The sequence below is a fragment of the Paralichthys olivaceus genome, chromosome 10, assembly GCF_024713975.1.
Source record: "Paralichthys olivaceus isolate ysfri-2021 chromosome 10, ASM2471397v2, whole genome shotgun sequence".
NCBI lineage: Eukaryota > Metazoa > Chordata > Actinopteri > Pleuronectiformes > Paralichthyidae > Paralichthys > Paralichthys olivaceus.
Window position 1 is genome coordinate 2,234,644 of NC_091102.1, and position 24,714 is coordinate 2,259,357.

A 24,714-nucleotide genomic window follows, 5' to 3' on the forward strand; every position below is an offset into this window, starting at 1 on the left:
TGAGCAGGTAAAGAAGTAAAAGTCAGTGACGACCTGTTCGTCCATCAGCCACATGTTTCCAGAACAAACAGTTGAGCAGCAGGTTGTTTAACTCGGATCGTCAACACATGCAGACACTGACACGCCACCTGATGAGGGACTGCGACTCTGACGGCAGCGATGGATCCTAAACTCAAGTAAGAGACCTGCTTCGTTCTTTAGTTGCTGCAGTTGCATTATTTTCTTTATCTTCTAACCTAAGCTGCAGTGCAGGGTGCGCTCTGTACTTTTATACATTTAAAGTACAAATCAAAAAGACAAAAATGAAGTACCACATAAAGTTTTCCACTTGAGTTAAAGTAAATATTCACTTTTAAATCTAGTTAAACCGAAAAGTAGAATTACATGCAGAGTGTAGCCAATATTCCCTTCTGCAAGAGTCTACTACATAAGAACTGTGCTACTGTGTATTCTGTTTAAAGCAACACTACTTAACTCTGCAGCCACACCTGGGGATTCATTCTGTTGGGCTCCGTCTCTTAACGATATCGTTTTAAGTTTTACTTTTAATGTTATGTTTTAATTCTATTGAATTATTTGCTTTATTAATTAATGCCTTGTGGAAAAGGGGAAGACTAAATGAGATTTTGTGTTTTGGTTTGTTTTGTCGATGAATTAAATGAACTTACATAAAAACTGAATATTGGAGATAAACGCTGGTTTTTATATTTTCTTAATTTATCTCTTTAAATTTGAGATCAGGATAAAACATTGACTGTTAATTAGTTCTGTCTCCTGTGTTCTATGATGATCCTGCAGGTTGTTGTGTTTTCTTGAACCAAACATGACAATCAATCAATCATCTGTCCATAAAACTTTGTGTACTTTGTGGTTGTTTTTAGAAACCAAAGGTGGGAACTACCTTTTGAGAAATGAGTTAATCTTTAGAAGTGAAGCGCAGAGGGCAGCTCCCTTCATCTAAACCACAAACTAACACAACACTGAAGAAGCTGAGCCACAGAAAGTTAAACATGGACACAGATACGATGAACAATATTTTCTTTAGAGGCGGGAGGAAGGAGCTGAGCAGGATTGTCAGGTTTAATCCACCAGATGATTTGAGTTCATTTATTGGGGCGTGTGAAGGCAGGTGAGGATGAGCTGGTTCAAAATGTATTTACTGAAGAATCAAGTGAGGAGAATCTGTGGATAGTGTGATGTGTCATATTCAGGTTTGGTCTGGAGATGAGAAGGTAAATTGCTCTCTGTAACCAGATGTGATTCACATCTGAAGTTAGATTTCCACAAACGTCCTGGAGGCTTTTTTAGAAGAGAAAGAAAACTTCTCTGGACTTCAGCACAATGGATCCTTTTGAGAGTCCTAGATCCCGGGAGCGGTGAGCAGCTCCACTTTTAATCGCCTCTTTCGACATTTCCATCTCACGAACATCAAACCAGGAGGAGAATGATTAACACTAATATGAAAACATCAATAACACAATCTGTCTAAACTGGGGAAGTGTGGAACATTTGAACAATGTTGATGTTTATTTCCACTTTTCATAGAACACAGAGGTCATCTTCTCTGATGTGACCCTTCTTACATGACTTTGATTTATATATGGTTTATTTTAAGTGTTTATGACCCTGAGTATTTTCTTTGGTGGGGGAGCATCAAGTGATTTCTTTATCCAATGTTTTTCCTTCTGTAAAATGCTGAATGCACTTTAGAGGAAACTCGAAACTCTAAACATTTTGCAGTTGAAAGTTTGTCATTTACAGAAATGTTGAGTTCATAAAATTTATGAAAATAAAAATACTTGTTGCAGCAATTCATAGAAACACGATCAGTTTTACTGGAGAAACACGTTTTAAATACAAAAAGTACAAAAGAACTAAATCAGCTAGAAAAACAAAATGGAAATTAAAAAAAAAGATTCTTTTTTAAACTTTAAGATGATGCTTTGATGTTACATCTGTTGAATATCTGACCTATAAAACTTTTAAATGCAATTTAAAAACTATTTAAAAACAATTAAAAAACTTACACAAAAATATATGAAACAATTATACATGTACAAGCCTCTGTGTACAGTGTGTAGACATACATCAGAGACAACTTTCCATTTCACTCCGTAATGTAATTCTGCTCATTCAATAAAAATGATGCAAAGATCTGAAACTTTTGATCAACTTCTCTCTTCATGGTTCATGGAAACATTCTTCTCACTGAGAGTCTTTGTCCTGCAGAAAAGCCAAGTTGATGTTCGGCCTGAAAGTGAAGAAGAAGAAGAAAGAAAGCAAAGACCTGGTCCTGGCAAACAAGGGAGCTGTGGGTGAGGCCTGGAAAACAAACACACACACACACACACACACACACACACACACAAACACACACACACACGCAGTCGTGGCCGTATTCACAGAGTGCAGTAATCACCTGTGTCCGCTCACCCTTGTCAAACAGTCACATGTTGAATAATTGACTGAAAGTTTAGACAGCCACAGTCATTAAGGGTCATTTAGGTTTTCAGAGGTGTAATCCTGTGTTTAACTAGTGATGAAGGTTTGAATTTAGTGTGTGTGTGTGTGTGTGTGTGTGCGTGTGCGTGTGTGTGTGTGTGTGTGTGTGTGTGTGTGTGTGCGTGTGTGTGTGTCTGCAGACACTGAGGCACAGTTGCGTTCTGAAGCGACTCCTCTGCTGGAAAACACTGACGACCGACCAGAACGATCTGAAGTCAGATCCAGAATCAAACCGAACAAGAAGAGGTGTGAAATATGTCTTTTTTTTTTATTATGACAACAAATACACAGTTTGATATCACAACTCACAATAAACATGAAGGATCAGCATCGAAACATCAAAATGAAAATAAAATAAACCTGTTAACTGCAAATCTTGAGTTCCCGACACAAAACGACGATGGAGACCCACGAATCAGCATCTTAGACGGAGACTGAGGATTAATTCAGGATCAAGAATAAGATTTTACTTTCCCAGTAAATGTTTCCAGTCCAGTGTCGATCCCTCTAGAATTCAGAACCATATTCAATAGCAGCACTTTTGATGAATAAACTAAATCATTATTTTTTTATGACATTTTTCTGCTGTGAAATGATTAAAACTACAGATTAAGATAATTGTAAGTCATGTTTCTTGTTCCTTGTCAGTGCATTGCTGCCAGTTTTTAAATTAAACTCTCTTCTTGCATTTCTACGAAACATTAAGTTTTGTGTCACTTTGTTGTATTTGTATCTTAAATAACTGTTTTATATTTACTGTATATATACAGGTCCAAACTGAAAACGAGCATCCAGGACTGTGAAAGGAAACCGCAGAGCTTCCAGGTAAACGTCGCTCTGTAGAGCTCGTTCCTCCGCTAACGGTCGACAGCCTCTTTAAATCAAATCAAGCTGCACCACATTACATAAACTAGAATAAACCAGTCGCTTAAACATTTCATCAACATCCATTCTCACAATGTTGAAGAAAGTGAAAAACTAAATCCTGAATTCACACCAGAAATTAACTGGTTCTTCCCTGATCCATATCACATCCTCCCACCAGGTGGCGTGATATTATGTTCTGTAGCTTTTTCCGTAATCTTGTTCACAATCAAACAAACAAACAAATGGACAGAGGTGAAAACACAACACACTGGGTTAACATAAAAGTAAAATGAAGAACTTTTTTCTTAGATCGCCATCAACATCACAGAGGCCCGGCAGCTGGTGGGGGAGAACATCGACCCCAGCGTGGTGATTGAGATCGGTGATGAGAAGAAACAGACGTCCGTCAAAGAAGGAACCAACGCTCCCTTTTACAATGAGGTCGGAGTAAATGAACTTAAATCCACCCACAAACACTTCGGACGTATTTGTGAGTTTTCTAACCGTCCGTCCCTTCTTCGTCTTTCCTTCAGTATTTCGTGTTTGACTTCTTTGCCCACAAAGACGTCCTCTTCGACAAAGTGATCAAGCTAACGGTGAGTGAACAGAGGTGGTTGTGTCAAAGAGTGGCTGTTCTCCAAAATCTTTGAATCAAATGTTTTCTATCTTTGACCTCAGACATGATTTGTGTTCGATGTCTGTGTCCTCTCCGTGTGTTGCTCCCCTGGTCAGTTGTGCGTTTGCCGAAAACATTTAAACGTTAGGTTATTTTAAGAGCCGTGTTTGTTTCAAGGCTGTGATGTGTCTCTCCAGGTGATTCACTCTAAGATGCTGAGGAGTTTCTGTGTCGGCTCCTTCAAGCTGGATGTGTGGACAGTCTACAAACAGCCAGGTAACAACACGAGGTCGACCGTGTCGTGATTCATTCGGGGAGACGATGATTTGCTTACAGGCCTTCGTCTGCCTCGTTCCCTCAGGTCACCAGTTTGTCAATAAGTGGGCCATGATGAGCAATGATGGTGACATCAGCACTGGGGTCAAAGGTTATGTCAAGTGTGACATCAGCGTCTCAGCAAAGGGGGACGTCATGCAACCCGGTCCCAAAGCAAGTGATGCTGAGGAGAAGATAGACAAGTATGACAAGCTTCTGAGATTATCTGAAACTATGGTGAAAAATATTGTTTGAAAAGTACGTGTTGCAAGATCATATTTACCCATCATGCTTTATGAATTATCTGAAAGATCCCAACCCCTGGTTGTGAGAAGGTTCATTGATTAGTTTGGGTCTTGGATATAAAATGTTTTTATGTTCTCCATAGGAACCTGCTGATACCAGAGGGTTTCCCTTCTGAACGACCGTGGGCGCGATTCTGCATGAAGGTGTATCGAGCTGAAGGTCTTCCCCGGAACAACTCCAGCATCATGGCCAATGTCACCAAGGCCTTCATCGGAGACAACACGGCACTCGTAGACCCATATGTGGTGGTCAGCTTCTTCAAACAAGTGGTGGGTGGAATATCCACATTCATTTGAAATGTATGTTTAAAGGGTTTTTGTAGCAGACAAGAGGTTCAGAGATGATTTTAAGAACTGACTCAAGTCGTCTTTTCTCAAGGAACAGGCACAAAAGAGTGCAAACACAGGAAAGCTCAAATTCTGAGAACCAAAGACTCACCGGATTCATTCCAGACAGAAAAATCTAAATGACATACGGTTCAGTCATTGAAATTGGACGAAGGGATATAAACTTGTCCGTAGACTTCTAGAACAACAACTATCACGATCGCATCAACGAAATCCACTTCAGTTTTTCAGTTGAGTCATACCTCCTTCATATCTCCACCTCTCAGGGTCGCACATCCACTCAGAAGTCCACGGCCGACCCGGTGTGGAACGAACAGATCGTCTTTACGGAGATGTTTCCTCCTCTGTGTCAGAGAATCAAGATCCAGGTTTAACCCTAACCCCACAATTTACTCTTGTTTCATGTTAAAAACCTGTTCGATTGAAATATCTAACCGCGTTACGCACAGAACGAACGTCACAGAGTTCTGGCTCCTCTCGCCTCGTAGGTCTGGGATGCGGGAAGCATGAGTGACGTTGCCATAGCAACCCATTACTTTGACCTGAGACGTATCTCCAATGAACAGGACGGAGACAGAGGTAAGATGGTAGGAGTGAAGGGAACAGAGAAAAGGTGATGAAGGAGCGGTGAGAAGAGGAAGACAGGAATCACAGTGATTTGTCGTTTGTTCTCTATAGTTTTTCTCCACATTTTCCTCTTCCTCCAGGGTTTCTACCGACTTTTGGTCCTGCTTGGATCAACCTGTATGGATCGGCCCGAAACTCTTCCCTGGGCGACGACACAGTGGAGCTGAACGAGGGAATCGGAGAGGGCGTGTCATACAGGTCAACTTTAAAAGATGATGATAACTCGAAAGATTTAATGACAAAAGATCCTGTGACTCAAAAACATGTGTCCATCTCGCTGGCTTCAGGGGGCGGCTCTACCTCGAGCTGGCGGTGGAGATCTTGTCAGGAGGATCGGGTTCGGAGTCCAGACGAATGAGCAAACCTGCGAAGGACGCGAAAGCGGGAAAGGCCGGAGGGAAAGACGGGAAGAATGGTGCAGGAGCAGCAGCAGGAGGAGCTGCTGCAGGAGGAGCAGCTGATGACGACAAAGGAAAAACTGTAGCCGCAGAGGTCCTGCCGGTGGAATCTCCTCCTGCGGTGAGAAACACAGATGTTTCTGTCAGTCGTGGCAAATCGCTCCACCCATGAGTCTTGTCTAGAAGACTGTAAACGAATAAATGGTGTTTCTGTGTCCAGCCGAGTGCAAACAACACCGGCTTCCTGCTGTTTGCTACCGTGTTTGAAGCCACCATGATCGACAGAAAGATCGGAGACAAACCAATCAGCTTCGAGTTCTCCGTTGGTGAGTCGGCAAACCCGCTGTCACTTTGACGTTGGCTCATAAATACGCATGAACATTTGTGCAGTTATTGTTTTTAACATCTTGGGAACAACGTACATTTAAAAAAAATTCTTTGGAAGTGTATTGCATTATTTTTTTGAATAATTTTTTCTGTTTTTCCGCCAAATTTTTTTTTCTGATTTTCCGACAATTTTTTTTCTCTGTTTTTTGGACAATTTTTTTTTTCTGTTTTTTGGACAATTTTTTTTTTTCTGTTTTTTGGACAATTTTTTTTCTTCCTGTTTTTCGGACAATTTTGTTTTCTGTTTTTCTGACTCCCCCCCCCCCCCCCCCCCCCGTTTTTTGGACCAATTTTTTTTTTTAATAATGTAGAACTCCCATGAGAACCTCCAACCTGCAGGTGACTCCCATGGGTCCATGGGATTTGTCCAGAAAATAGATTACTCAGAAAAAACAGAATTTTTTTTTTTTCAACTGAATGCAATACACTACCGTAAGATGCAACACTGGCACATCGGAGGGAAAAAAACAGAAACTCCTCTACTGGCAATGGGAAAAGAGTCGATCGCCTTTTTTTTAGATGGTTTAGTGGATTTTAAAAACCAGCTAATTAAGAGGTGTAAGATCATCCGTCTTTGTTTGGTTGTTACTTTAAGAGAAACTCATGAAATCAATCAGTCAAGAGTTAATAATGCTTGTTAAGTCATTGCTTCCTTCCTCAGGTAACTATGGTAACACCTTGGAGTCTCCGGGCCAGCCCATCTCAAGCGTCAGTCCGTCTGTTTCTCGGAGGAGAAAAGCGCTGGAAGTCCCAGACACCGGCGACTCCTCAGGCTCCTCCCTTCTCAGCCCCTCAGTCTCCTCCCCGTCCTCCCCCCTCCTGCCCAGAGAAGCTCACGAGCCCCCCCCGAAGTCCACCACGCCTCCTGAGAGGCCGCTCATCATGGAAGGAAACAGGTCGGTCACCTCTGCATTCGACAAAAGGGACAGAAGATAAATCTACATTTAAAATCTGTAGCTACGTTGATGCTTTAATATTTAGTTATTGTCAGCTGGAGATGGAAACAGCGAGTTTGTACCTTCTTTGTGTTTTTGTGGATGCAGTATCACTAGTATTTCTATACAGTCTCTCTGTTCATTGTATGTATAACTGCATGTCTATATATATGTATACATGTGTACATTCAGGTACTACATGTATCTGCCCCTGGAGAAGCATAAGCCGTGCGTTAATGTGCTGAGTCACTGGGAGAACAGACCCTACCGACTCTACAACTCCAACATGCTGGAGAACATAGCTGTTCTGTTTGTAAGCGCACAAACACACACACACACAGTTTTGTCAGAATGTTAAAGTACTGAGACTAAAATAAAATATTTCCACTTCTTTCAGGAGGAAGGTGTGTCCGCTGTTGAGGAGCTAAATAAAAAGTCGGATCCCGGAGCGAAGGATGAGCTGAAAAATGTTCTTAAAGAATTCTGCATGGACGCCAGGTATTCGGACCACATGATCCATTCATGACGCTATGATGATATAACTTCTTTAAGTCAGAAAAGCCTGTTATCATCTCATTTCTTTATTTTGTGAAAGCTCTGTTCCTTTTTATTTAAAGAATCCAAACTTGACAACATGTGTTATTTCCGGCAGGAGTTTCATATCGGCAGCAGAGGCCAAGCTGAAGGCAGAAATAAAATCCACTTCCCTGACACAGCTGGACAAGAAACGTCTCACCATGTGTAAAGAAGAGTTGGTGGGAAAACACACACACACACACACACACACTGAAAACATTTGATATAAACCATTCAACCGATTCTGCTCAGTCTCCACAAACAGACCACGTCAGGTCATTCCAGGAGTTTAATGTTTGGTTGTACAGAAACCTGAATAACCGTTCTACTATTATGTTTGTTACAGGAGAGTATGATAGGAGAGGCTCAGTCCTTGGCAGAGAGGAAGAGAAAAGTTGGTGGAATGAAAGAGATGCTGCAGGACGCAACAAAACTCACACTCAAACTTCGCTTTCTTGTGGAAGAGGTAACACGACTCAGCCTGTGTGTGTGTGACAAATTTTCCTTCTTCTTCCCCTTCACTCATTTACGCCCTCTCACACTGCAGCCCCAACACACTGTGCCAGATGTGTTCGTGTGGCTGCTGAGCAACAACAAGCGTGTCGCATACGCTCGGGTCCGAGCAAGAGATCTGCTGTTCTCCAGCAGCCGGGAGGCCCGAGGAAAAGACTGTGGCAAGATCATTACACTGTTTCTGAAGGTGAACACACAAACACACAAACACACACACACACAACTTAAAACTTAACTTTTAATGCAGGGCGGTAGAAATATCAGATACCTGTGTGTGTGTGTGTGTGTGTGTGTGTGTGTGTGTGTGTGTGTGTGTGTGTGTGTGTGTGTGTGTGTGTGTGTACGTGCGTGTGTTCGTTGCAGCCTCCAGGGAAGCGTGCTGCAGGTTTGTCAGTCCAAGCGAAGGTGGATGTGTATCTGTGGTTAGGAACCTGTTCAGATTCCAATCTCATGCTGGACGACCTGCCCGCAGGATTCAGTCCGGCCACAGGGGGCACTGATCCCAGCAGCCCTCCAGCACACCTGCTCTGCACAGGTGAGAAGCTGATCATTAAAATCCCCCTTTTGACATTTTGTCCTCTGAAATCAGTCCAACACAAACTTCCTGTTTGTGTGTCTCCAGAGCAGCATAAGTTCCAGCTGAGGTGTCACATGTATCAGGCTCGTGGTCTGATCGCCGCCGACACCTCCGGCCTGTCTGATCCTTTCGCTCGCGTCACCTGCCTGTCGCACAGCCAAACCACCAATGTAAGAGTGTGACAGTTATTATGTATATTTGGAAAAGGGCTGTGGGGGGTTTTCTCACATCATTCAAGAGCGTGGTCGGTCAGTTTGAGAGCAGGGCTCATTGATTTCATTTTCAGATTTTCACTCAAGTAGCTCCTGCTTGTGCTCAGAGTTTCTCTGCTGCCTTTGTGCAACATATCGGTCAAAATTCTTTGCCCTGAAACTAAAAAATACAGCTCTTGAATACAGAAAACATAAATGTGAGTGTGTGTGTGTGTGTGTGTGTGTGTTATCAGATCATCAGTCAGACTCTCAGTCCGACATGGAACCAGTCTTTGCTGATGAGCCACCTGAAGCTGAGTGGAGACCTGCAGTACATCCAGCAGGAGCCACCACACATCATCATCGAGGTTTACGACGACGACGCACTGGTACTGCAGAGCCGATACATCCAACAACATATTAATCAGATAATGGTTTATACGCACATGAGCTCCTCTCTATGATCTCACCTCGCTGTGTGCAGGGCAAAGCTGAGTATCTGGGAGCCACAGTGGCTGTGCCAGAGGTTCTGTTGACCTCCGACCCCTACACACCTCCGACCCTGAGGTACAGCCCGCTGCACTGCGGCAGCCAAACAGGAGGAGACCTGCTCGCTGCGTTTGAACTCCTGCACGTGGGTTACTGCATCATTCTTTTCACCATAAAAACGCAGGATGACGAACTGATGATGACGAACTGATAATGACGAAGCTTCACTGTGTGAACTGTGTAGATCACGGAGTCTGGACAAAAGAGGCTGACGGCGTTAGAGGAAGAGGAAGGAGGCATTTACCGGGTTCCGGCCAACATCAGACCTGTTCTCAGCACCTACAGGCTGGAGGTTTGTCTCTCTGCACGTGTGGACTGACAGGGTTTCTGCAGAGGATGAGAGTCTATGTTTGTGCTTTTCTCTCCACCAGGTGCTGTTCTGGGGTCTGAGGGAGCTAAAGAAAGTTCAGCTGCTGTCTGTCGATCGTCCACAGGTACACAAACACAAAAACATGTCAGGCTTCTGCTTCCTGATTTGATATCAAACTTTATGTTTTGCTAGGTTAGGTGAGAGTTCATGTAGGTTACGGCTTTTCCATTCGTTTGGACGTGAGGGGTTCGAGCGTCAACTGTTAAGAGAAGACACTGTTTTATTTAATTTATTCTTATTTATTTATTTATTTATTCACCTATTATGTTTTTTTTAATTATTATTATTCTCCTTTTCTTGATTGTGGGAATCGTACGTGGTGCCAGGGGTTAAAATGTTACACATGAAGCTTTAATGTGGATATACCTGTTAAATGAATCTAAAATAAAACTGATGGAGCTCTGTTTTTATTATTCTTTTATTTCTGTTGTTCTGGTAAAAGATTTGATGCTTCTGGGAAAATTTGAGTTTCTAAACGTCACAACTTCTATGTTTATTTATTTTATCTCCCTGTTTTGTGCTTCTCTTTCTTTTTAAAAGGACTAAAACAATTTTGGGATCAGGAAAACTGCCCCCAAACCCTTCCTACTCCCTGACGTACAGATTGTCACTTCAGATGATAGAAAACAGATGCACAAGTTAAATAATTCACTCTCTCTCTCTCGCTCTCTAGGTCTTTATAGAATGTGCAGGTAAAACTTTACGATCCTCCGTCATTCAGAAGTACAAGTCCAACCCAAACTTCACCACGCTGGTTGATGCCATAGACCTGGTAAGAACAGTACAACCTCTATAACATAACATTATAATAAATACATTCTGTGTACAGTGACTTTAGTGGGAATACTAATGGAGCATCCTCACACCACCTGCCCACATATAATGATTTCAGATAAAAATGAATTTGTAGAATTGGAATTACATGTTAAGTGATTGCATTAAGGTGAAATGCTCAAGTGTCCACATACTTTTGACCATGTAGAGTACTATGCAACAAAGACGTACCTGGAGTTTGACCTCGGGGACAAACAAGAGACTTAAATCTTCCACTTTCTCGTCCCGTAGCAGTTGCCAGAGAACGAGCTCCTCCTCCCTCCTCTCAGTATCACTGTCGTTGATTGGCGGGCCTTCGGTCGCAGCACGCTGGTTGGAAACCACATCATCAACAACCTCAAAGCCTTTAAATGCGGCCCGCTGCCGGCGCCGCCCGCTCCGCCTGCTCCCACCGAGGCTACCGCAACCCCCAGGGTCACATACGCCCCCGGAACTGCACTGGCTCCAGAGCCACAAAGCACTGAGGGTAATAACAAAGTGTGTGTGTGTGTGTGTGTGTGTGCGGCCTACACACATATGCAACACCCACAATTGTCCAAAGCTGCTTTCAGACAAGCACTGAACTGTGGATATTCTCCTGAAGTTCTTCAGAGGGGCTGACTGTGAGAGCACAAATGTCAGGGTCAGTTAATCGAGAGATTTTCTAAAACCTTTCTTAACAGCCTCTTCGGAAAATGTCCGAGTGAGTCCGTGTGGGCAGCAGGATAACGTCCAGCGTGGTCATGACATTTGCAACATGTGACGGATGCAAAACTGAGGAAAAAAAGCAAAAAAAAACAACAAATATCCCGTAGACGGCAAAGACGACGAGATTCAAGAGCATTTGACAATAAGAACCGACGCCATTGTGGACGAGCTCTAAATAGAAACACTGATCTTTCCACAACAGAATTTATACGTCATGTCCCGCCTCCTGCTGCTCTACAGGCTCCACCCCTCGTCTGAATGTTCCGCACATTTTCCTGTTGTTGTCAACGCGTATGACTCACACAATTTCCCCGCAACACTTTGTCTGGTCCCTCAGCAGAACTCTCTATCTCTTTCATCCTGCAGGACCGTCGCAGATTTCTGGAGAGACCAGTTCTGCCGTACCTCTGACAAGTCAGGATCTCCTCATCACTGTGGAGGATGAAGCTCCGCCTCCAGTTGCACCCACTCCAAAGAGAGAACCCAGGAAGAAAAAGGTGAATGTTACGGCACGGGTTCATGAAACAGGAGTAACTGTAACTATAGATTAACCTTATATCAATGTCTAAATATTACCTGCACGTTTTGTACGTTTTCAATCCAGGACGGCAGCAGTAAGAGCTCTGGCAGGCACTCCACCAAGAGAAAGAGGCGGACCATCGCTGACGAATCAGCAGAGAGCGTCATCGACTGGTGGTCTAAATACTACGCGTCTGTAGAGAAAGAGGTAGCTCCAGTTTGTTTTTCTTGATCTTGGAAAAAAGAAGATGTGATCATGTGCACGTCCGTGTGTTTCAGGCCAAACAAGAAGAATCCATGTTCCCTCAGGGCTTTGAAAAAGGTAAGAACTCCTTTGGACCCTCAACAAATTCCCCCAGTGACACATTTTAAACATAAACTTCACCAGTTGCATGAATATCAAAGTCAAACTCGCCTGCTTTGCCTCATGTGATGTCACTTGAGTCAGCGTCAGTTGTGAAAATAATCGGTGACCTTACCCGAGCTGCCTGTAGCCTTCCCCACATCTCCGCGTGAGGCTCGAGGCTACATTAGCTTCCGTCTGACTGATCTGTCTGCGGTCGCTACGCATCGTGGGTAATGTAGGTTAGGTCAGGTTTCGACAAGGAAGAAGTACACATGGAATGAAAGAGGTGACAAATCTGGTTCTGCTGCATCAGTAGTGATTTCTCATTATTGTTATCTGAATTTATGTTTATCGGACAATTATTAAATTCTGTTCTGAACAGGAGTTATCTAATAAACAGGAAGCACTGATTAGCTGCAGTGGAATCAGTATTTCCCATCAAAATGTCTGCATCACACAGACGTAATTGTGAGTTTGACCTAATTAAATTAACGAGCTGTAAAAGTGTCAAACGTGAAGGTGAGAAGAAATACAACTACAGACAGATGTTTCATATTCTAAGCAGGAGGGAAGAGATGGATGAAAATAAATATATATTTATGGATAAAGATCAAAATCAACTCTGAAATAATAACGTTGCTGCGTGTCACCGCTGATACTGTGAATTTAAATCAATAATACATAAAAAGCTAAGGGTTACCCACACACACATTGTTGTGTATTGCAGCTCTGGAGTACCACACCGTGCTCGGCGAGGGAATAGAATCTCTGGGTAAGGACGAAGTTGTGTGATTCAGGGCAATGCAGCATTTTCAAGTCCTCACCAAGTATCTACTGACTTCATTTAAACCTTCCTGAGAGGAAATCTTCTGCTGGGTCTGACTGAATCTTACTGGTTTCTGTGGTACAACTCTGTGGACACGTGTCGGCCGCTCTGTGTTTGGATGATGTTGATGCACTGGAGGTTCTGTCACTGCATGATGTGACCTGAAGTCACGACGGTTACCCTTCCTTACTAACTTTTAGCTGTGGACAACGTTGTGGTGACCACTTGAACTGACGATGTTATTCTAAGCATTTAAAGCATTTCTGACAAATTCTCCTGAGAGTAAGGGATTAGATGGAAACTACAGATATGTTCTATTCTTTTCTTCTGGTGGAGATGAAGGTTTCTCTGTGAGTCTCTTAAGTTACTAAAGTTTCTCAGAGTGTTTGCACTGAAAACACGTCTTTTTGTTCATCAGTTGGCGCCAGCTCAGACGGAGACAAGAAGAAAAAGCAGAAAGGAAAGGGGACCGTCACGATCAATGTTGGTCTCCCTACTAAATTAGCCACACTCAAGGTACTCGCTCCAATTAGATTACAGTAGAATCTGAATCTTTTGATACCCAATGAGAGATCGACCACTGTATTTTGGTTTATATATATCTTCAGCTGTACAACAAAGAGCTGGAGGCAGAGTTCGGGCCATTCGATGATTGGGTGACCACATATGAGTTGTTCAGAGGGAAAGCCAATGAGGATGATGGAGCGACTGAGGAGCGTTTCATCGGCAAATTCAAGGTGAGACAGTTCCGTTGACTGTCCTTCATTCTGTATATATCTGCTGCTGCATCCCGGGAGGACGGGCAGAGTTGTTATCTATGTCATGTTGTGCTGTGTCCTTCTCTGCAGGGGAGATTCTGTCTGTATAAACTCGAGGATGAGGATGAGGACGGGGAATGGGATGAAGTTGCTGACACGGGACAGTTCAGAGTCAGCAGAGGAATCCCTCGCAACGGCCCGTCCGAAGTCCTCATACGGGTTTATATTGTCTCTGTGAGTCCCTCGTTAGACCTTGTTTCCTTTTTTATGATGCGTTCAAACCAAAAACGATGAAAACATTTTCTTTGCGTTAAGAGTAAGCGGTAAACGGACAAACTTGTGATGGCAGAGAACACTAGTGATAACTTAGATGTAGTAAAGTACAACCAGTAGCTGGAATATAGTTTCTTTAAGCCCTCTCCTTTGTATCCCTCTGTCTTGTCTCTTATACTAAATGCATCAACCAATCTTGAGTTCAACTTTTTGCATTATTTCATTGACTTTGTATTTGATCTCCTCTCCAGGCCTCCAACCTCCATCCTTCCGACCCAGACGGGAAGGCGGACCCGTACATTGTACTTCGTCTTGGTAAAAATGAAATCAAAGACAGAGACAACTACATCCCTAAGCAGCTAAATCCTGTGTTTGGAAGGTGAGTTGTTCTTCGACTTCAGCAGAATCCCATGTTTCTGAAACCTCTCACGCTGTTTCTCCGTCTTCCAGATCTTTTGAGATGCAGGCAACATTCCCTCAGGACTCTCTGCTGTCATTGCTGATCTATGACTATGACATGGTGGGAGGAGACGACCTGATCGGAGAGACTCGCATTGACCTGGAGAACCGATTCTACAGCCGACACAGAGCCACCTGTGGAATCCCCACCGAGTACAGTCTGTACGTGTCCGCCTTCCTCCTGCAGATCATCCTAGCCAACAGCTTCTATTTCCATTTTCGTCCAGCTTTTATTAAAGCCTTTACTGAACCTGCTCCCTCCCTCCCTCTGTCTGTCAGTGAAGGTTATAACGCCTGGAGAGACTGTCTGAAGCCATCGGAGCTGCTGTCCAAGCTGTGCAAAGAGAACAATCTGGACGGGCCTCATTTCAGTCCAGGACGCATCACCCTCGCAGACAAAGTCTTCACTGGCAAAACACTCTTCATGCAAGAAGGTAAACTGGACTGAACACTGCTCTCATGAGGCGTCGGGTATCGACATCTGCAGTGACAGAGGTTTTTGATCGTGTGTGGGATGTGCTTCTGTTCCAGAGCAGGAGGTGGAGTCCTATGAACACTTGTCTCTAAAGATCCTGCACCGCTGGGCCGAGATTCCTGCTGTGGGATGCAAACTGGTTCCGGAACACATCGAGACCAGAACTCTGTTCCACAAGGCCCGGCCGGGCATGGACCAGGTAGACCTAAACCTTTACTATCTCAGCACGTGACGTGTTATAAACTCAAAACTATCTTTAGAAAATGATCATAAAGTCCCCGTTGTGTTCTCTTGTCTGGTTTTGAAACTTCAGAATTACTCCTCGTCATTAGTGAGTCGTCCTCAAACTCGTCTCCAATATTCGGTCACTTTTTATTGTTTGTGTGCGGAGCTTTTAATAAACTGTGGTGCAGAGTGAAGTTAGAAAACTTTGTGTTCATCCTACCTGGTTTATCTGCACTAAAGTTTTTATCAAATTAATCAGAATTACTGTTCATGTGTGGTTAATATATAAGTTTGAAAGATTTACTGAACTTATGTTATTTTTTCAAATATCACATGTCGATTATTTGAGACTTTTGTTAAACAGGGTTCAAAATCTTCAGACCCAAGTTCACAACTTTTTTTAAATAAATGTTTTGCTTTCACTTTCAAGACAACTTCCAAAACAGGAAATGATTCTGTGAATGTTGTCGTCATGATGGAGAGTAATGAAATTATTAAAATGATCTGGCAGTAAATTTGACTGCTGTAGTTTAACTAACGACGTAGAAGACGACTTGATCAACTCGGCCCACAGATGGAGAGTTAAACATTTCTATGTTCCTTCAAGTTTGGAGGATTGTCCACTAACAGTGAGTGTGTGTGTGTGTGTGTGTGTGTCTTTGTGTAGGGTCAGATCCAGATGTGGGTGGACATGTTCCCCATGGACTTGCCTCATCCTGGACCTCCAGTGGACATTTCACCTCGTACACCAAAAGGGTGAGAGCTGCGTCCCCTGGTTAAAGACTTGATATAAGTGATTTGAAATTTGAAATGACAGTAAACACCTGAATGTGTGTGTTCAGGTACGAGTTACGAATCATCATCTGGAACACAGAGGATGTGATTCTAGAGGACAGTAACTTCCTGACCGGTCAACAGTCCAGTGATATTTACGTCAAGGGGTAAGAACAGGCTCCCAGATATGTTTTACTCAAACTCGTTGTTGATAAGTAACTATAAATGAAAAGAAAACCTAAATACAACTTAAAAATAGAACTTGAAAAAGGAAAATTAATTCTGAATGACTTTAATACATTAAATAAAACTTTGTGTTCATCCTACCTGGTTTATCTGCTCTGAAGAATTTATGTGTTTGTTCATGTGTGTAGTTTATATATAAGTTAAATTATTTACTGTACAGATTTTCATACATACGTTACTTGTCTATTATTTTAGAGTCTGTTTAACAACCGACACTATCTTCACACCCAAGTTCAGAACCTTTCAAAATAAAAGCTCTGTAGTTCAAGTCAAAGTTTTGCTTTCACTTTAAAAACTTCCAAAACAGGAAAAGATGTGGTATGAAATTATAAAATTAAAACTTGTTGCCTGTTTGCCTTCTCCCATTCACTATATGTGTGAATTATTTAACATAGCGACTTACCGTCTTCCCCTGTAGCTGGTTGAAAGGTTTGGAGGACGACCGACAGGAGACTGACGTCCACTACAACTCTCTGACTGGAGAGGGAAACTTCAACTGGCGCTTTGTCTTCCCGTTCAGCTACCTGCCCGCTGAGAAGGTACTGAGCACGACCCACAATCCCCTGCAGCCCAGGTTGTTTGGCAGACGTAGAAACATGAACTACAAGAGTAAAACAAGTTCACCTGATTCTATTGTCTCTGGATTAACCTCACATTTGCCTTCGGTAGATTAAGGTTGTGAGTGAAATGAAACATTCATTGAGTTATATCCCTCTCACAGGTTATAGTGGTGAGGAAGAGAGACAGCATTTTCTCTCTGGATAAAACGGAGCAGAAGCTTCCCGCCATCCTCATTCTGCAGGTCTGGGACTTTGAGACGCTCTCCTCCGACGACTTCCTCGGTGTGTGTTTGTCAACGCTTCTCTGTAGCCTGATGTGCACTGATGTGTCACCATAGAAACACCACCGCCAACTAGCGTTTCGACGGTGTAACTGTTTCTCTCTGTGTGTGTTTGTGTGTGTGTTTGTGTGTGTGTAGGCACTGTGGAGTTAAACCTCCATGGTTTCCCTCGTGGAGCAAAGACAGCCAAGTCCTGTAAGGCGGACATGTTGACGGACGGTACGGAGAAAATATCTATCTTCCAGCAGAAGAGAGCAAGAGGCTGGTGGCCCTTCAGCAAATCTGGAGACCTGACGGTACGTGCGTACACACACACACACACACTGTATACACCAGGTCGTACAGCTGCTGAGACGTTGGCTGACGTGTTCCGTGTGCTCTGCGTGCATCAGGGGAAAGTGGAGGCGGAGTTTCATCTTGTAACCGCGGAGGAGGCGGAGAAAAATGCGGTTGGAAAAGCACGCAAGGAGCCGGAGCCGCTCCCGAAACCAAAGTAAGAGAAGACGAAGAACCAAGATGACTTGTGCTGGTAACGAAAAGCAACTACTACTAACCAGGTCACTTTTCTTTTCCTCTCTGCTCACCTCAGTCGTCCAGACACCTCGTTTTCGTGGTTTGTGAATCCCTTCAAGTGTTTCTTCCACCTGATTTGGCGAAGCTACAAGAAGTACATCATCATCGCCCTGGTCCTGCTCATCAGCGTGCTGTTCCTCGCCCTGCTCTTCTACACACTGCCGGGAGCCATCTCTCAGAGGATCGTCAACGGATAACACAGCGCTGTACCGTCCGTTCAGAATCACCTGCATCTCTTTCGGCTTTTTTCTCGTCTGGAAAACGTTTTCTAGAAAGACCGCACTAAGTTTTAAATCTACAATGATTTTTGTATGAGGTCACTGATCTTTCACCTTTGACCCCTGACATCTCACCTCATACGTACAAAAAGAAACAGAGTTAGACACGGTGTTTATTTTAGCTGCATTTATTAGAACCAAACAAGGTTTCAGTCAGATTTTTATCTGGTCATCATCAAACAATCATATTTGTTCTGTTACTTCCACAAATCTAAAACCTTTTTCTTTCTAGCAGCCTTGACGTGTTTCTTGTTAACGACTCCCGGGATAAAATAATACTTGTAACGTGTCCCCTCTGGCGTGACGCTCACATTTCAATGTCAACGCAAAGTGAGGAGAAATAATGAGAGATTGTCCCCGGGACATTTAATGAATTGCCAACAACTTTTTAACAAGTTTCCGACATTTATCACGAACGAATATTATTGAATGTTTCGACATAGTTTTACAAAAACATACAAATCATTTAAATAGAATATTGTGGAAGTCGTTTACTTGAATCTTTGAATGAGTTCGATTTTACAGCAACTGTTCTGTTCTGTTGAAGTTGGATGTTATTGTTTAACAGATGTAAATTGAGAGTAAAGGTTTACTTACAACAAGGTACTATTGTTTTTGTGTATATATATATATATATATACTGTATACTGTAAACTGATAAAGGTCCGCCATTGATATTATTTAAATTGGTATTATAGTTAGGCTACAGCATGTGTTCAAGTTTAATCCTTTTTTGTTATTGTTTTTACGTGCTGATGAAAAAGAAAAAAATGTTTTTATGTTTAATTTAGTTTTTTTTCGACTTGATTTTGACCTGAAAAATAAATAAATAATACTCAAAGTTCCATTTACACTGTGTCGCATCACTAATCCACCTCTGACCTCTGTCGAACGTCAACGATACGACATATTATTGTGTGCACAGCCACAGTTGTGACTTCAATCATCTTACTGTAAGATATCTGCGTCTGTCAGAGAAAAGCTCTGGCCGATCTGGGGGTAGGACGAGGATGACGACGTTGATGTCACAGTGTGCTGGTGTGCAGCCACGATGGAGCTTCCCGGGAGCAGAGAAGAGGAGGAGATGGAGGTTATGAAGGGCAGCGCGGTGGTGATGGTGTTCGTCACAGACACGTTGTTGTCGAGGAAGCTGCTGGACTGAGGCAGCGTGGAGCTCAGTCTCTGACGACCGCTGGAGGAAGCTGCAGCACAAGACGACGGAAACATTTTTGCATTTGACAAGTGGCCGATGACATCACTTAACGACACGTACATGAGATCATTCAGCTTCGTTTTTGTACGACAACAGGAAGTGGAGATGCGTCGTCCATCTTTTTTTCTACAGTCTATAATCGTGACGCTTTTCATTCTCATACATTAAATACAGAGTCTTTCGCTGTTTATCAATGTCAACCATCACACTCTGCTTTACAGACGGTCGTCTCACCGCAAGGTTCTCTGTGCTCCTGGTGTTTGCTCCTGATGGGAACACAAGGTTGAGAAAGACCTGCAGCGCCACCTTGAGCCTGAGAGAGAAGCACAGGGAAGACTTCTGGTGAGTCTCTATCAGTGAGTCGCTCACAACTTCAGGACAATGAGCAGAGTTCAGTTCATGTGTGGAAGCAGCTTGAATCTTCACGGACCTGAGTCTGGTTCAAGCAGAACTGGAGTTTCCTTTTTGCTCTCCATCTGGCCACCCTCAGCCTGGTCTTCTCTCGGCGCTCTCTCAACTTCAAACACATTCGTCACCATATTTAAATCCAGCTCGATGACGATGACATGCTCAGAATATTTCTGTAAGGAGGGAGTTTGCCCTGAGACTTACCATATCGGCCAGCAGCGGCTGAGGCAGCGTTTCCTCCAGCTCCCTGCGTCTGTTGAGACGTCGCTGCTGGAGCTCGTTCCTACGCACTTTGTACTGTTCATAAAAGCTGAGGTTTTTATTCCAGGGTCGTGCTTCCTGGAGAGGTGGGACGCCGGATGGCAGGGTCACAATCGACGGCAGGGAGGTTATGGGCTGAACCATCAGGTCTGAGAGAGCACACATGGAAAAGACAGCGGGGCTTTTATTAAACGTTTACAGGAAGACTTACGCATTAAGCTGCTGATTTATATAATAATCATGGATCTTTAGTTATTACAGCAGTTATCAATACAGACTTTGGCCAGAAGAAGAAAGTAGAAGATTCTTATCCCTACACTTCACATGGAAGTGATTGTGCTCAGCTTCTAAGCCTCTCACATCTACTCACAGTTGCTTGTTCCAGTTGAGCTGAAGGCTGTGGTTTGACCTGGTTGAAGCTCTGTCGCTGAACTTTGACCCTGGAGGAGGAAACAATAACATTAGTTGAGTTACAGTTATGTTTAGCGTCTTCCTGGAGGTCTCTCTGAAGTTATCTACAGAGGATGTTGGTTAAGTTCCTCTGATAATACTGAACCAACATCCTCAGTAGATAACTCTGAGCGGCTGTGGCTCGGAAGTTAGAGCGTTTCAAACTCTTATCGGAGGGTTGATAGTTCGATTCCCTTGTCTTCCTGTCCAGTCCTCTGAACTGTCTAAGATGAGAAAAGCACCATATATTTCTGCATTCCTGTTATAAGGTTAAAACTAGTGAAGTTTTAGAACAGAGCATGTTTCATCTTGTACATATTGTTAAGCTGTATGAGGCGAACTGTGATTTGTGAATAAAGGCTTTACAAATAAAATGAGACTGAGTTTACTGATTGATAAATACATTTAATATTCCAAATAGCACTATGGTGAAAGTACAACTTCTTTTGCTGGAGAAATAGAATTGAAAACTTTTGCTTATCTTCAGAGGAGAAGACGTCACAACAACTTAATGAAATGACACACGATATTATATTGACCCTGAAAGACTCTGCTGGTCCAAACCTAAGGTGGCCATCACCTGCTGCTCCTCTTCAGGCTCCTCCTTGATACAGATCACATCCTCCTCCTCCTCCCTCTGCTGCTGGGCCTCCTGCTTCACCTGCATCACAACAGGAGACGACCAGGACTGTGAGGAGAAATCAGAAGAGTGTTAGAGTGTCAGACATCCTCAACCTTCACTCCTGAAGATGTCGTCAGTCAGACTTGAGTCCTCTCATAGTCAGGGGGACACGAATTAAACATATGACTCTAAGTTTTATACTTTACTGTCCTGGTGTTTTTCTAGCATCTTTATTTATACAGACCATTGTCATTATCCAAATATAAGATGTGTAGTGGACATAACACAGTTAGAGCGTTTAAATTACAATAATTAAAACAGAGAAAGGTTCAGTGTGTAAGGTTTAGGTGAAAGAAAAACAGAAGGAAAATAAAATGAGTCTGAAAAACAGAAAAAATGATTCAAAAAAACAAACCAAAAAATAAATTACTCAGAAAACCTTTTTCAAGTGAATGCTTCCGTAGATATTTCTATTTATACACACACATAAAACGCAATGAGCAATAGTTCTGTATTTTTGTTTGGTGAATGACTTACAAGGTTGAATGATCATAAAAGGAAATGCAGAATAATTTAGTTTTAATTTTTCAAAAAACGTAATAAACTTAACTAATTGATTCAGCTCCCGCTGTGATTGTGAATGAATTAACATTATAATCACAACTATGAGATCCACATTTTGTTCGTTAATGTTTTAAAATGTTGTGAAAAAAGATATGAGGATTCAAAGTAAAGATTTTTTTATTGAAAATAATGTTTTATTAAGAACTGCTGCCGTCTCTCTTTAAGAGCATTCAATGTGCAATAATGTTCAGTACAATAAAAAACTTTTTGTGTATTTCAACAGAAAAAATATACATTTTCTAATCAAATTAATTTATTTCTTCCAATGTTTTTCTCGACAACAAATAAAAGTCACATAAAGAGACAGTTTATTGTCCTTGTCCTTGTTCCATTTCAGTACAGTGTGTGTAATGTGTGTGTGTGTTGTCACCTGTGAAGCAGAAGAAGTCAGTGTGGAGCTGACGGCCTGAGTAGAACCATGACAGGACAGAGGTCGAGTCGCTGACTTCTTCCCCGAATCCAAAGTCAAGGTCTGGACACTAGGAGGAGCCAGAAAATCATCCACACACTCCGCTGCGTCTTGCTCTGTGGGACAGAGCGACATAAACACAGGCACCTGTGTTCAATCCGTGCAAATATATAATGTAACAGCAGTGATGTTTTATGAAAACAATGTTTTACTGAGAAAAAAACAACAACTGGGATTTATTTTGGGTTATGCTTCCACCTGAGATCACCAAATATTTCCCACTTCATTTGGTGAAGGCCGCAGGTGAAGCTCTCCGCCCCTGAAGCCCTCAGATCTGTACCTGTGCTGCTGTCCAGAGACTCTGCAGGTGTGTTCTCAGAGAGACAGACGGGAAGCAGCAGGTCAGACGAGTCAGAGCTGGCAACCACTGCATCTGACTGACAGCGCACTCGGAAGGCACGCCTGCTTGTGCTCTGTGGCGAGGTGCATTCTGGGAGCACAAACACAGAAACCAGTAAAACTCAGTGTTGAGAGAAGGGGAGGCGGAAGTCTGTCATTTTAGCTGAGGTACCTTGATTGCATCTCATCAGCGCTCCCTCGGGGGTCCTGTTCTGAGTCGAACATGAGGCCGAGGTGTCAGTGGGTGAAAGGCCTGCAGCTCCTCTCTGCGTCTGAGGGAAGGCGGAGGGGTGGATCCGGACGAGAGTGGAAGCAGAGGCTCTCTGCTGCAGCTCCTCCTCCACCCCCTGCCTGTAGTACTTCAGCTTCAGCTCGGTGTAGCGCAGCTTGGCTCGGATGTTGTCATTCTCCTTCTCTTTCAGGGATTTCTCCCTCTGCAGCGACGTGACGTCCCTCTTCATCAGGGCCAGTTGGGATTTCAGCTCCTCAAATTTGACTCCAACCACTTTGAGCATCTCGGCCAGCACCGTCTCCACCGCTCCGTTCACAGCCCGCTCAACCACAGAGCCCATCTGACCTCGAATCAGGGATACAGCGATGCTGACATCCATTTTGTTGGTTCTTCAAAGTTTTACCTGTGAGCAGAAAAAGTTTAATCATTCAAATCTTTGAATAAAGACACTGAGGGAATAAATCACACTGAACATTAATCAGCCTACGTTTCTTGTTTAATTTAAAAATGATGTGGAAATACAGCTGAGCAGAAAAAAACATTCCTCTGTGGAGCATTTAAAGGTTCAGTGTGTAGAATTCTGTTTTCTAGAATCTAGTGTTGAAGTGTCATGTTGCAGCTGAACACCTCTCACCTCACCCTCTCCTTCCAAACATGAAAAATAACCTGAGGTAAACATCAGTTGTCATAAAAACTCAAAAGGTTTTAGTTTGTCCAGTCTGGACTAATGTAAAAAACATGGCGGCCTCCGTAGAGAGGGTCCCCGCCATGTAAATATAAAGTATTTAAATATAAGGTATTTAAATATAAAAGGCCTTTTCTTGGGTAAAGAAAACTACAATTCATACAATTGATATGAAACGAACTAGTGAAAACATCACAAGGATTATTCTACATTACATTTCTGCCTATAGTTCCCTTTCACCTGAATCTTACACACTGGAGCTTTAAGGAAAAGCAGCATTTCACATTTCAGAGTCTGCTCCCAAGAATTATAATATTAATGTAGATCTTCTGTGTGAAAGTAACATAACAAGGATTAGTGGGATGTGAATGTGGATTTGTTCTTAAATCTCCAAAAAAGACCAAAACAAAATGATCGAGTCACACTTTACGAAGAATCTTTTTAAAAGTTTCCACGATTAAAACTCTAAATGTGGAAGAGATATAAACACAACAGAGTAAGAAGTGACACTGATGCTCAGACATCCACACACACACACACACACACACACACACACACACACACACACACACAGCTGCTGCTGCTGCGGTTTATACAGTGACGACGATTAGAACAATAACAACAACGTCTACAGTCATCTTCGACCGACAGGTATTAGCATTAGCTGACATTAGCACATTGACCATGAGGTCAACCTGCGTGTGTTTAATCAAAGAGACTGAACTCAGAGGGAGGAGAAGGAGGAGAAGGAGGAGAAGGAGGAGAAGGAGGAGAAGGAGGAGAAGGAGGAGAAGGAGGAGAAGAAGAATCTCACAGTGTCTCCAGGTGGTTTGTTGATTAGCCGCTAGCTTTAGCCAACACGGGACAGCCGCTGGGGTTAGCTCGTTAGCTGCGGGCTAACTTCTGCTTTAACGCATTGGTTGACTCGTTGCCGCTGGTTCCTCGCGTCGTTCATCGCGACGTGGAAATCGCGAGTTTGCGTTAAAATTGTTTATTTCGCGTTTTCAACGTTTCGAGTGAAATCAAACAACGCTCGCGTCTGGTGGACTACTTCCGGTTTCAGGGCCGAAGATCGTCCACTGGGGACAGATGATCACTCTGTTCCAAACATGTCTACCCCTCCCCCCTTCGTCTTCAGTATCGATCATTATTGGTTTTATATTGAAATTCTAAGTTCCAGTCTTCTACACATTTACTTTAAAAGACTGTCCGACATGTTTG

General features: G+C 43.0%; 2 protein-coding genes across 7 annotated transcripts; one reads left to right on the forward strand and one right to left on the reverse strand.

Moving 5' to 3' along the window:
* Positions 1-2: 2 nt before the first annotated feature.
* On the forward strand, positions 3-19,039 carry fer1l6 (fer-1 like family member 6). Of its 5 annotated transcripts, XM_069532484.1 has the most exons (46): positions 1,115-1,376; positions 2,230-2,315; positions 2,643-2,748; positions 3,273-3,327; positions 3,679-3,810; positions 3,903-3,965; positions 4,183-4,261; positions 4,347-4,503; positions 4,689-4,875; positions 5,220-5,321; positions 5,442-5,532; positions 5,661-5,778; positions 5,868-6,099; positions 6,199-6,304; positions 7,027-7,261; positions 7,493-7,613; positions 7,698-7,798; positions 7,953-8,055; positions 8,223-8,342; positions 8,424-8,576; positions 8,753-8,924; positions 9,012-9,136; positions 9,412-9,546; positions 9,642-9,791; positions 9,891-9,998; positions 10,078-10,140; positions 10,750-10,848; positions 11,142-11,376; positions 11,964-12,094; positions 12,202-12,324; positions 12,396-12,438; positions 13,190-13,234; positions 13,707-13,804; positions 13,897-14,025; positions 14,137-14,280; positions 14,571-14,698; positions 14,770-14,940; positions 15,058-15,212; positions 15,310-15,452; positions 16,146-16,234; positions 16,321-16,419; positions 16,917-17,037; positions 17,220-17,340; positions 17,478-17,635; positions 17,732-17,832; positions 17,929-19,039. In XM_069532484.1, exons 1-46 carry the CDS (start codon positions 1,342-1,344, stop codon positions 18,107-18,109), a joined length of 5,649 nt encoding a protein of 1,882 aa, XP_069388585.1. In that variant the 5' UTR covers positions 1,115-1,341; the 3' UTR covers positions 18,110-19,039. The 5 variants fall into 5 exon arrangements, with proteins under 5 accessions (XP_069388583.1, XP_069388582.1, XP_069388584.1 ...); XM_069532482.1 differs by lacking the exon at positions 1,115-1,376 and adding an exon at positions 3-176 and having other exon boundaries at positions 17,478-17,832; XM_069532481.1 differs by having other exon boundaries at positions 1,114-1,376; positions 17,478-17,832.
* On the reverse strand, positions 18,303-24,569 carry LOC109641142 (uncharacterized). Of its 2 annotated transcripts, none has more exons than XM_069532492.1 (10): positions 24,308-24,569; positions 22,749-23,197; positions 22,518-22,667; positions 22,139-22,293; positions 21,103-21,210; positions 20,443-20,512; positions 20,016-20,221; positions 19,834-19,920; positions 19,638-19,716; positions 18,303-19,392 (listed from the first exon to the last, which is right to left on the reverse strand). In XM_069532492.1, the coding sequence occupies exons 2-10, from the start codon at positions 23,185-23,187 to the stop codon at positions 19,139-19,141; spliced, it is 1,548 nt and encodes a 515-aa protein (XP_069388593.1). In that variant the 5' UTR covers positions 23,188-23,197; positions 24,308-24,569; the 3' UTR covers positions 18,303-19,138. The 2 variants fall into 2 exon arrangements, with proteins under 2 accessions (XP_069388593.1, XP_019961051.2); XM_020105492.2 differs by having other exon boundaries at positions 22,749-23,211.
* Between the last annotated feature and the right edge of the window lie 145 nt (positions 24,570-24,714).

Coding starts and splice junctions, on each gene's coding strand:
- LOC109641142 (XM_069532492.1), bottom strand. CDS start 23,187: ATGGATGTCAGCATCGCTGTATCCCTGATTCGAGGTCAGATGGGCTCT. Junction 19,717..19,833: donor TCTGCTTGAACCAGACTCAG/GTCCGTGAAGAT, acceptor CTTCTCTCTCAG/GCTCAAGGTGGCGCTGCAGG. Junction 19,393..19,637: donor GGAGCACAGAGAACCTTGCG/GTGAGACGACCG, acceptor CTTGTGCTGCAG/CTTCCTCCAGCGGTCGTCAG.
- fer1l6 (XM_069532481.1), top strand. CDS start 1,342: ATGGATCCTTTTGAGAGTCCTAGATCCCGGGAGCG. Junction 2,316..2,642: donor GGCAAACAAGGGAGCTGTGG/GTGAGGCCTGGA, acceptor GTGTGTCTGCAG/ACACTGAGGCACAGTTGCGT. Junction 8,056..8,222: donor CCATGTGTAAAGAAGAGTTG/GTGGGAAAACAC, acceptor TGTTTGTTACAG/GAGAGTATGATAGGAGAGGC.